Below are 12,426 nucleotides of genomic sequence, written 5' to 3'. Positions count from 1 at the left end.
AAATAATCTAATTCTGTCCCCTCATGCTCAACCTGTTGGGAGACGACTCTCACCATGACACCTGTTTCATCTCAGCAATGACAGTTAGGAACTAAGGCTCAAATGCAACCTTGAATGAAGGGAGTTAACCGTTTTCTGCACCTGCAATGTGCTAAAAAAAAAAAGTTGCTGCACTAGCTGTTAAATTAATGGAAAGCAGCTACAACTTTAGTTACTCTAACCTTTCAAAATGTAAACATATGCAATAGGAATCTGATTTTGGGGTCGAGTCTTTGTCGAGAAAGAGCTCAGAGTTTGACCCTTGTATCTCTCCAGTGAGTGGTTACCTTGGAACCTGCAGAATTATCTGAGTCGGTGTGAATGAATGCAGAACTCTGAGGGGCCCCATGACTTGTCAGCAGTGATTATTAACCCCATCTGAATGAAGTGCTTTATTATCGGGGCTAAGGTCTACAGATAAAGAGAGCTCCATTTCTTAGAGTTTACTTTTGTGATTAACACACTTGCCTTCCAAACCTTGTCTGCCTTGACCGAGTCAAATATCTAAACTTGGGATGTTTAAAAAAATGAAAAACAGATCATGGTTGGTCGATGCAATCTGTGCAGGTTCAGGAAAACATAGCAAACGCTGTGGGGAGCTGGTCATTTCATAATGTAAAGCTGTGGTTTTGAACTGGTCTATCAGGACACACCACCTCCTTCATGGCAAATCATGACCCAAGATCTCAAGCACTCAAATTTATTTTAAGGTAAATGTTGCAGTTTGGACTTTAGAAGGAACAAAACGTGACTGAACGGAGACAGGACAAAACAAACATGTTAGAAAGGCAGGACATGCATGTGCAAGGTTTATGTCAAGTGATAATGTGGGTTGTTTCCTTAAGAGCTCCATGAATGAACACATTATCACTGGAAAAACAGCTTTGATAGCCCAATAAAACAAGACAAATAGGTCAGATCTGAAGAAAACTAGAACTCACTAATTATAGTAAAGTTCAGTCAAATAAAATATCTGGATGCATGTCCATGGATTCATCTTAGTAATATTTTTGTTTTCCAGGCACATTCACAGCCTTTTTTGGGTCCTGACACACCAGTTCAGAACCACTGATGAAGCAAATGCACTTAGTTATGTTTGAAAATTGTTTGTGGCTTTAGTTTTAAGTTCATTACAATCAATTAAAAGTTTCTGTATGGAAGTTTGGACCAACTGTTGTGCTGCTGCTATAAATATGTACACATTTATGAGATTCAAAGTGCAATATCCATGTTTTCCTACATTTAACTTTGTGTGTAATGTTATCTAAAGTCACCTAATAAAAGTTTTCACAAGTCCTTCTTATCTTTTTCATTGGTTTAACCTTAACAAGAGGAATCTTTTCTTCTCCTGTATTAAAACCGTTAAATCTCTCCGATCATTAACCTGTAACGTTCAACAATTTGGCGCCGCTCCTCTTCTGTGAAACTTGTTTTCTCACCTCACCCACTCGACTTTAAGTACTGCCTCCCACCTGTATGACTCCTTTTTTTCATGCACAATAAGTTAGAAAACACACTGCAAACTTTGGACTTTTCATGTATTTGTATTGCCATAGAAAGAAACAACCATAAAAAAGTAACACATGGTAATAAAATTCTGTGGTGAAACTCAAACATGACTCCCTTGATTAGAAAAGTGACTGAATGTGAGCCGAGAACCAACCACTGATTGATGGTGACACTTTATTTACAGCTGCAAACAAGTAAACTCACTTTATGAGAGATTAAACATGGATAACGTGTTAGTTTTAGTGTATACAGGCTTTTCTTTTAAAAGAGGATGTAAAAATAGTGTCACCACAGCAGTGTTCTGTTTCTGTCATGAACAGGATGGATGCCATCTTAGAGCAGGATTAACGATCAAAAAGGTGGAGGCAGGGTATTCTCTTGGATTAAAGGTTTATTTAAGTGTAAAAATGGTTGAGTTTTAAGTCACAAATTCATAAAAACAAAGCCTCTTCTTTGCATTTTCAATAAGCAGGGTTTCTACATGCTTTTGAGTCAAATTTAAGAATTTTTAAGACCTAAACTGGAAGAAAATTAAATCAATTTTGCAGGATGAAGTGTCAAAAATAAAAGATTTCTCAGCACACCTGACCAGGGCGGACTTTTCTGATATGATGAGCTGAGAATGAAATATCAAATGGTATGGGACAAAGAGTTTTTTTGGTCATAAACACCCAAATTTCAGTATTTCTGACACATCTAAAGCCTCTATTCTACCAGTATACTGTATATTGATAATTTTGCAGGTCTGCTGAGCTGAGTCAAAAGTTTAACCATTGAAAGCAGAATAATGCTTTTTATCAAGGAAGACCTGTTAAAATAAGGGTGGGCAGCACAGATTTGAAGTGGTAAACCTAGTGTTTACAAATCAGAAGAGTCAGCAATCAAAGGAAATGTCCTCGTGAGAAGTTTTTCTTCAGCACTGAAGATCACAAGTCGAAATGCATCTGTTGTGACCATTGCCTTGCCTGGAAATAAAACTACTTAAAAGAGTGTTTCTTTAAAATGCAGACTCCTCCATTTTGTAAGGTTTTTTCGTTGTGCACCTTGAGAAGTGTAACTGTTGGAGTGTGGTCTTTTTTTATGAACTGGACAAGTGTTTCACCACAGTACCAAGTTTATTACATCCCAGCTAGTCAGACAAAATCAGAGAGGGGTCTGGGGTCCTCCTCCAGGAAATTTAGAGGATCCAACATTGAATTGTCTTAATTATGGAGAATATTTATGCAACAACTTGTGGAGGATGATTAAAATCATATAAAGTCATCTAGAAAACAAAGATTGGATAAGGACATGTCTTACTCAAAGTGCCTGCTAAAATACAAGACCTCTGACTGGTAAAAATCAGAATTTTTAAGGACTTAAATTCAAATGTGTAATTCAGGACTACTTCAGACTTTTCAAGGATCTGCAGGAACCCTGAATAAGTAACCTCATCGCATCTCTTTGCATGGTTGGATCAACCTCAGCATTCTATGATTGTCCCTTTTAGAATTTTAAGACAATGGATGACCCTATCAATTTGTGGATACAGTACTTGAGATAATAATTAATGCAAGCATACAGCAGCAGTGTTATTGACTCTACAAAGGGGATTTTCTAATCCACTTCGGATGCAATTATGGCGACTTTCATACATTAAAAACCTCAATGATTGTGTTCCTATAGACATGAAGCGGCAAGCATTGCAACATGTGGTACTGAATCAAACAAAACCACTGTTTAACAGACAGCAGATGAACTCTCATTCTGAGAGTCTAACACTAAGTCAGTCTTTTCCAAACTTCGGTGCACTGCGGCCAAATTTGAGACCAGAAAATCTTCTGGGGATGACCAAAACATTCATTCAACCAGAACATGAAACTCAAAAGTGTTTACCTTCTCATTTTTATTTAATAAACAGGGGATTTCAAAGCAAATGCCCAGTTTTTAAGCAACAATGCCAGAAGAAAGTGATGGCATTATCACTGAGTACAATTAATGAGCTACCAGAGTTTGTTTAGTTAAAACAGGCATCTGCATAGTGACCTGTATTTTCTTTTCTAATCCCAATCTCTTAAAATGTATGCAGTGACTCCATTAACCCTTTCCTTGTAACATTAATGCAGCATTGTACAATGTTTAATGGAGCGTCACCAGTTAATCCAGAACCAGTTACACCATGACACCCGTTGTGTAAATCTGACAAAATTAATGTTTAAAGGTGATGTGCAAGTTAAATATTCCAGCTGTGTTTTGTTACTTTTTGGACTTTTAACACATAATCAAGTATTTTATGATCATTTAAAACTTCATCTTAATTTTCATAGCTTTTAAATGAAGTGAAAGGCCTCTTGCAGCCCACATTTTGGGAAGCTTTGCACTGAGAATTAGGAAAACTTCCTTAAAGAACACAAGTTAATGGAGAGTCAAGCATGAGTGTGTTTGTGTTGCTGTGGTTGAGGATTGTGTAGCTGTAGTTTTCTTGGTAAACACACCAAAGTGAAGCGATGTGGTTCCTTGATGAAAAAGACATTTTCCCCAAAGTATTCCTTCAAATTTACTACTTTAATCTCTGGATTCCGTTTTCTCCCCTGAGACTACAACCCAACTCAAAGTAATTTTTGATATTAATCAAGTTATTTACTTACATTTGCTATTGTACGATTAAAACAGTGATCAGAGATAAAACTAATTATTAACCACTGACAGAAAATAAGGCATCACTGCTGCAGAAATGAAGGCAGATGGATGAAAGTAACAGATGCTGAATTCTCTGCTCACACTCATCACAGATGCATCAAAACCATTAAAAATTAAGACATCTATTGCATGTAAACAAGAACAATCTCAAACGTAGGACTTCTGTTGATAAACACATGCTAATTTGAAAATGTCCCCAACAGAAACACCTTGATGAATCACACACCGTCAGTTATTGGAGGGAAGCGGAGCGCTGAGAGAAACTTAGTATCGCCCTGCAAGAGAAAAACATTTCCATTAGTGCAGGTTTAAGTTTGTCCCGAGTGAAATAAATGTGACAACACCAGTGATCAAGGTGCATAAATCTGTGATGTTATGTAGAGTAATAAGAGTCTGGTTCCACGTCTGAAAATGAGACAAAAGATGGATTTAGGCAGGCTTTTATTGTTTGCATCTCTTCACACTTACGTGGGCTGTAGGAGCGGGACCGTGAGCGAGACCTGTATCGACTGTAGTAAGGTGATGGAGAGCGCCTGCGACTGCAGAGACACAAAGAAAATGTGATACATCTATCTTCTGGCAGTGCTGCACTGACTTTGTAATCACACATTTTTACTCACCTATACCTGTATTCATACTCATCGTATCTGTCATAGCGGTCATAGCCGCGGTCATAATACGAGTCTCTCCCTCTCCTGCTGCTGCCGCCTCCTCCACCTCCACCACCGTTACTGTAAAAACAAGCCAGATAAGCCTCTGACTTCAGGTGTCTTAGCTCCTGACAAACTCAGCAGCATGTCCAAGCAGACTAGTACAAATCACAAATGTGTTCAAAGAAATTATTCATAATAATACACAAAACTCTGACATTAGTGCTGATCTTACTGAGTGGGTCGGCCCATGTAGATTCCAGGTGTGGGGGTATGTGGACGTTTGGTGATGGAATAATCCACTCTGATACGTCTCCCGTCTAGCTCCATGCCGTTTGCTCGCTCCATTGCCTAAAAAAACACAAAAAGTGAGAAAATACAAACATGTTACACCACTTTTAAAGGCTTTTTTCTTATTCACAAAGGCACAAATACATCTAACATGTCACTCCTTACTCTGGGAGACATGAGACTAAAAGCAGAGGGAGTTTGTGGAAAGGCCGACACCTAGTGGTGAGCCGGTGCAATCACAAATCAGTTTGAAAAAAGAGGGGAAAGTCCAAAACGAGAAACTTTGGACCTGCATGTACACCATGAAAACAGAGTGAATAGCTGCATGTAGAAGTCAGTGAAAATACACTCACTGATCACTTTATTAGATACACCATTTCAACAGCTTATTAATGCAAATATCATATCAGTCAATCACATGGCAGCAACCAGTGTGTTTAGGCTTGTAGACATAGTTGACATGAATCTGCTGAAGTTCAATCCAAACATCAGGATGGGGAAGAAAGGTGATTTAGGTGTGTATGGAAGTCCTGTGGTTGTTGGTGCTAGATAGGATGTAGTATATCACAAACCTGTGATCTACTGGGATTTTTAAGCACAACCATTTCTATGGTTTACAGAAAATGTCCAGAAAGAGAAATAATTAAATGAGTGGCAGCTCTCTGGGCCAAAATGCCTCGTTGATGGTAAAGACTAGTGGTTGGTCTGGTCGGTGAGTGCATGTGGACATAAAGTAATGTCTTGAAACATGTAAGCTGAACAAAATATTACTATATTTCCTTGTCTTTTATCAGAAGATGAAGTTTAAATAAGGCAATGGGCCTCATTTACCAATATATTCCTAAAGCCGGGCATACACTGCAAATTTCCAATTCAGACACAAATTTTGAGCTGCACAACACCTTTAGAAGTTGCACCAGCTTTCAGTCAGATCATGCATTGTTTCTCATGCAGAGTACAGGGGGGATACAGTGGCCAACCAGAACCCAACTACTGCTCCCAACTGGTCAGATGGATATCCGGCATGTTTGCTATTTTGGTTGCACAACGGCGCATACTTCACAGTGAGAGCAGAGCCACGAGCAGCATCCTCAACTTTGAGGCATTTTTCCTTTGTAAACTATCAGATAACATCCTCAATCCCAATGGAAACAGAGGGAATGACTTTCTCATGCCCACCCATAATAAAGGAAATAGATGGGCAGGACCTGACAATCCAACACAACGGTTAAAGAGTCGGCTTGAAAATGCGCAGTGCATGCCTGGCTTAAAATTTTTCTTAAATTTATTCTTAAGAATATTTCTGAAAAGGAATCATGACACGTTCTTAATCTGCTGAACTGTTTGCATCGGTATTTTTTAGTTGATGAACGCCAAGTGCTCACAAGCCGAAACTGTGAGCACATTTCTCCTGATTAGCACAGCGAAACGCCGTTTTATGCTCATATAAGGGCATTAGACTGCAGGGCAGTGTGCAAATACAGAAGACACACAGGAGCAAGGAGAAGATGTCAGCAATGGATGGATGCAGTACTATGCCAAATGACACCAAAAGAGGAAGGTTCAATTCTATTTTTAGCACCAGAAGTGGATATTAAATATATGCTACAAACAAATGGACAAAATCTCTGGTTCAGGTGGTGCTTCATCAGAAATTACATGCTGTTGTAAGAAAAGAATGAATGAAGATGAAGTAAAAAATAGTTAGATCAGACATGGGGTGTAATTCTTTTCAGAGTGAATATGATTTTATTAACATTCACACTGATTTCAAAACCTAACACTCTAAATTGATGGAACATTTAAACATATTTAATGGCCAGAGAGTGTGAGTAAAAATAGTTTTTTTTATGGTGTATTAACCAATTGTCTAACAATAAAACTCCTACACATATGCCAAAGTTATATTCAAAATTTAACATTTTGCAGCTAAGATCAAACACTGCATGTTCAAATCAATACTCGGCAATATTTAAGTCATGTATTTGTGCATATTTTATCTAATTCATTCCTAATCTATCATGTTTGAGTGCTGATGAGTGCAAAATCAAATATTTCATCCCGTCATATCAGCACTCAAATGTTCATCAGAGTGCTCTGGAGTGTTCTTAGATTTTGTTCTTAGCTAAGAACAAACTATAGATAATAACATTTCTGTAAATTTCAGAATCTTCTTTAAAAGCACACAAGTGTGTTTTTAGAACAAATTTCTTCTTAAGAGCAGATGGCCCAACAATCTAAAAAAATGTTTGAAATACTCAGAAATGCCCATTATCATATCCAATTTGTATTTTACACTTTGAGTTCAATTGAATATATCAAAGGACAGAAAACAACAAGTTGGGACCAGAAGCAAGGATCAGGGCCTCGCTTTTCAATGAACACAAACCAAAACATTTCCCATACCTCTTTAGCATCCTCAAGTCTCTCAAAGTAAACAAAGGCAAAGCCACGGGAGCGGCCTGTGCGCTGGTCGTACACAACGTTGACCCCTGCCAGAGGACCGTAGCGGGAAAACACCTCCCTCAGGTCACGCTCTGTGGTGTACAGGCTCAGACCAAACACCCCCAAACATGTGCTGGGGTCAGGGTTCGCCTGGAATGATCAACAATAACGGTCAGAGGTGGTGGAGTGACTTACTCGCTGGAGTGGTTTGCATTCATCAAAAAATCAGATAAGATTTAATCTGCAAAACATACACAAGGAAGAATTTTCAATTGTAAAAGAAACAAGAAAAAAGTTATGTCTACCAAGAAACACAAAATACGTTACAGCTTTAAAAATACATGGTGATTTCAGTTAGAGGTTAAACAAAGTTAAATATGTTTTAAGTGACTCAGATTTGACTGTAGACTCAACTAATGAGATACTTCCTCTTAAATTATGAATTCCATCTTACAGCTAAGGCAGTGTTAAAAATATAATTGAAAAAGTAAGAATCTATGTATATTTTTCACATTGGGGTTGTTAAACATTTCCCTCTTAGCATCTCCAGTTGTATCATTCCAACAGTAAATGCTCAGTGGGTAAACTATGACAGCTTTAATAACCCCTTAAACAGCTTTTAAAAAGATGGGAGGATTAGACAATGCAGAAAATCACTTCATTTGCCTCCTGCTCCTTTCTGTATTGTCCTGTAATTTCTTCTTAGCATGATCACAGCAATAGACATTATTTACATTATACAAACTGTGATCTTGCATGGTGCTGCAAGAAAAGAAACAGACTGATATTCAAATAATCAGGATTTATTTTTAATAGTAGTTGCTTTCTGGGGAAAAACACATTTCATATTGTTCTGGTAAAGTTTAAAAGCATAGTCAACACTAACTTTTTTATTTTGCTAGCTACTGTAATAATGATAAACACATGGCTGATTTTAACAAGACATTCATATCACTTATCTTACAATGAACAGTTTTATAAATACTGATTGCATGAATTTTAAAATCCACTTGTTGAACTTTGCACCAGTATTGCAAAGTGCACATATCAAAAGCACTGTAGCATGACATTTTTAGTACACCAGCCCTGTTGACAGAGGGAGCAGCACCTCAAAAAACAAACATGTCATTCCTCTTTCCCAAAATATTTCAAAAGGTCCACATACCCTAACATCAGCATCACCGCCATGACTGTATGCTTCTTTTGTGTAGTCATGGCTCTGTTGATATAATGAAAGGACGGGAGGGTTAATACAAAGGGGTTATTAAATGTCATTTCATAGTGGTTTCCCACAGCATCAATTTATGATCGGAAAAACACTCCCTTTTATATTTAAAAAACAAACAAACATAAATTTACTTGCTGTCATCTCAAAGTTGCTTATGCTATTCAGTCATTTTAATGCTGGTTTCAATTATAGACCTCAAATCAATATACAAAAATTATAAATACATTAAATGTTTTAACTATGTGCTATAGCTGGGGATTTCTAAACTTAGCACATAAAGTGAGGAAATTTGCGTTTGGAAGATTATCTCTTTGTTGTCACAATACTTCTTGGCAAAATCTTATATCGTTGGAAGTCTGTTTATATCCTTTAAAATGGTGTCACATTTGTAAGGAACATGCATTGGTGGGATGAGCAGCAGAGCTGAGTATGTTGGTTACGCCCATGAAAAACGTACAAAATCTTCTCTGCAAATGCCAAACAGCTTATTCTACCATTGACTCTTGTTTGGTGTTTGGTGGATTGGATGATTGGAGTCTAAAGAAAAGAAGACATATTGGCAATTTATCATTTGATTCATTTACCAAACTGGGGCTTTAGTAGTGTGTGGAAGTACCATACACAGCCACAACAATCTGGCATTTCCTTCTCATGCTGGTCACCAGTCTGGTCATATACTGCTTTGGGATGGCATCCCATTCTTCAACCAGCATTTGTCACAAATCAGCCAATGTGCCTTGAATGGTGTAAAATAAATGCCAAGGAGCATTGTTACAACAAAGAACTAATCTACCAAACACAAATTTCCTCACTTTTGTGTTAAGCTAAGATTTTGAAATATTGTTATTGTTATCAATAATAACAATATCAATATACAAATACAACTGGGTAGTGTTCTTCCTCATCTGCCTTATTGTAAACTTTGCCTTGTCATTACACTTACCCTGCTGCCAGTGTGACGCCGTCGGCTCGACATAGGGGAATTACTCTGGCTCTGCTTGCGGCGGTATTCGGGGCTGTAGGAACGAGAGCGAGACTTCCTCCGGTGGGAGTAAGAATGAGATCGTGACCGGCTGTAGCGCCGGTATGAGTGACGCCTTGAGCGAGACCTGAAAGAGACACAGCATAGGAGGGGAGTCATCAAACTTCCGGCAAGGCAATGGATGAGAGGGTAAAAAAGAAATGCATTAAATCACCTTTGGGTCACATATTTTAATATTATGTGTTTACAGTAATATAAGCTATAATAAAATGGCAACCACATACCTTGATTTAGACCTGGAGCGGGATCTGGAATCAGAGTGTTTGGAAGCCCGGGATGGGCTCGGAGTCCCGGACCTGCTCTCTGACTTGACCCGTTCTGGGCTCCCACGATCAGATTTAGACGGGGAGCGTGACCCCTATTGTCAAGGCAGCATGTTAACAACTTTCTCGTGGACATATACATTTATTTCTTTTTACAGAATAAAAACTGGGTAGTGAGATGTGACAGAGAATGTCATAGAAATAAAGTACATTTTTTTTCTAATAATGCACAGCTTATGTACTGTAAAGAAAAGGGTTAGTAGCTTTATCATTTCAATAATTTTTTTTTTTTTTTTACATTCATTAACTGTACATATTAAATCTATGAAATACAAAAGTAATTCATGTCCACCTGGGCCACAAAGAGGAAAACAAAACAAAACATGCATTTTCATGAAAAAGACATTGGAGACACAAACAGTGTATTTACTTAACCTAGGGACACATTCATTCTTCCAGATTCTTTACACGCTACTGCCTTCTCTCAGGATTTCTATCCTTCTTCGTTCTTCTTTTTTCAGTTTTCTCATTTTCTGATTCCAGGTCTGTTTTTCCTCTCTTCACCCAAACTGACACCAGTTTTCATTTTAGCCATTACACCGCAAGCGCGTCTATCTGACACCAGTCTTCCGTCACATTTTCTCCCTTTCCACTTCTATGTTCTGCTCTGTACAAGTTTTCATTAGCCTTCTTTTATCTTGACATTTTGTCTTCATCATTCTTGGATAAAACTCTTCAAATCCTTCACGATCAATAACCTTAGTGAAAAAAGAACATTCAATAAAATTAAAATCATAGGTTTAGGAAGAGGAGAATATTTTAGATGAGATGAAAAGGAACACTGAATGCAGTACATTTACATTATTGCTACAGTAAGTTTTCATTTTCCAGAATGCAAATGAGTAAATTCACAGTATGATAACAAGTAAAGGTCTTAAATGAGTTGTAGCATCGTATAAAAAAGTAGAAAAAGGAGCATAAGAGCAGGGAAGGAAGAGTGGCTTAAGACTTGAGTTATTATAGATAAGATGTAATGTTAGAGCAGATAAAGTGCAATAAGGCTGCATGAGAACAATGATAACTTCCTTTAAATGCAAATTAACAAACGCTGCATGTAGCTTCTCATTCATTTCATAACTGAATGAGCCAGGTGCAATAAATTAAACAGACAAAAATAGGACAGACTGAAAAAAGAAAGGTCTGTCCTCTGGGAGTTTAGGCTAGCTGCTGTAAAAGACCCTGCTTTACGCAGTCTTGCTAGCCGTCAAAATGTATTAAAATGCATCACGGTTGGCTTGAGACAATATAAAAATAACTGTCTGCCTTTTAAACACAGGCACTGTTAGCAACACAACGTGCACAGCTAACGCCAACGTTAGGCTAACAAGCTAGCTTTGGCTGTAATTTAACTGTCACATTAGCTAGCGTTAGTGCTGAATGTCGGCAGCCACACGGATAAAAAGGAAAGGAAGGGCGATATTACTTCTAATTCGAGGAAATTACTTACCCGCCCCTTGTAATTTGCATCCTCAGTGTCACTCATTGTTCTGTATAGCTTATAAAACCGAGTTTTGACAGCTGCACTCACAGAGGTTTCACACAATGTTTTATTCTGGCCGGTTACCAGGTAGAAGATGGCGCGTGAAGTGGGCGGTATGTTTATTAGCGGCGCTCTGACGTCACGTCCCGTCTCGTCTACAGTTTACTGCGGAAACATTGTACATCTGAACACAGGACACGTGAGAGCAGTTTTAGCTGTTTAAATTGAGAGTAGCAGTGGCGGACGCTGGATGTAGGGGGTGCAAGGGTAAAAATGAGGAAAGGGCAACTGATAATGCGGTGCACAAAAATGGTCATGCTTTTTAGTAAATTGTTAAAAACGTTAAGAGGAAACTGTTTTATTATGTTACTATATCTACTATACCTCTGTAATAAAACAGGCAAGGAAGTATGAACTATTATGAACATTTGTTGCTTTGCACACTAGAGCAGTGGTTCTAGACTGGACCAGTGTCAGGACCTGCCACCACCTGTCTTGTAAGACATCTAGGAAAAACCACCTGAAGGAGAACCTTTAATCGCTCCACCATTGAGAGTGTGCTGGCATACTGCTATCCACTGTGGTATGCTTGCTGCTCAGCTGCTAAAAGGAAGGCCCTCCAAAAAGGTCAGCAGAGAATATCATCGGCTCTCCTCTGCCTTCTCTAGAAGGCATCGCCAGCTCATGCCTCAGCAAGGCCAAAAACATCATTAAGGACAGTTCCCACCCTGGCCATGACG

The 12,426-nt window shown here is 38.3% G+C and overlaps 1 protein-coding gene across 1 annotated transcript; it reads right to left on the bottom strand.

Annotated features, from left to right (window-relative positions):
• Positions 1–3,414: 3,414 nt before the first annotated feature.
• On the bottom strand, positions 3,415–11,781 carry tra2a (transformer 2 alpha homolog). Its single transcript, XM_041809165.1, has 9 exons — positions 11,654–11,781; positions 10,108–10,241; positions 9,785–9,950; positions 8,779–8,832; positions 7,575–7,763; positions 5,113–5,228; positions 4,848–4,958; positions 4,696–4,766; positions 3,415–4,502 (listed from the first exon to the last, which is right to left on the bottom strand). The coding sequence occupies exons 1-9, from the start codon at positions 11,687–11,689 to the stop codon at positions 4,492–4,494; spliced, it is 888 nt and encodes a 295-aa protein (XP_041665099.1). The 5' UTR covers positions 11,690–11,781; the 3' UTR covers positions 3,415–4,491.
• Between the last annotated feature and the right edge of the window lie 645 nt (positions 11,782–12,426).

Source organism: Cheilinus undulatus, linkage group 16 (assembly GCF_018320785.1).
Source record: "Cheilinus undulatus linkage group 16, ASM1832078v1, whole genome shotgun sequence".
Classification (NCBI taxonomy): domain Eukaryota; kingdom Metazoa; phylum Chordata; class Actinopteri; order Labriformes; family Labridae; genus Cheilinus; species Cheilinus undulatus.
The sequence above is the reverse complement of the archived record's forward strand: the minus strand, read 5'-3'. Positions and strand labels throughout refer to the sequence as shown.

Coding starts and splice junctions, on each gene's coding strand:
- tra2a (XM_041809165.1), bottom strand. CDS start 11,689: ATGAGTGACACTGAGGATGCAAATTACAAGGGGCGG. Junction 8,833..9,784: donor GGCGTCACACTGGCAGCAGG/GTAAGTGTAATG, acceptor TTATATCAACAG/AGCCATGACTACACAAAAGA. Junction 4,959..5,112: donor TACATGGGCCGACCCACTCA/GTAAGATCAGCA, acceptor TTGTTTTTACAG/TAACGGTGGTGGAGGTGGAG.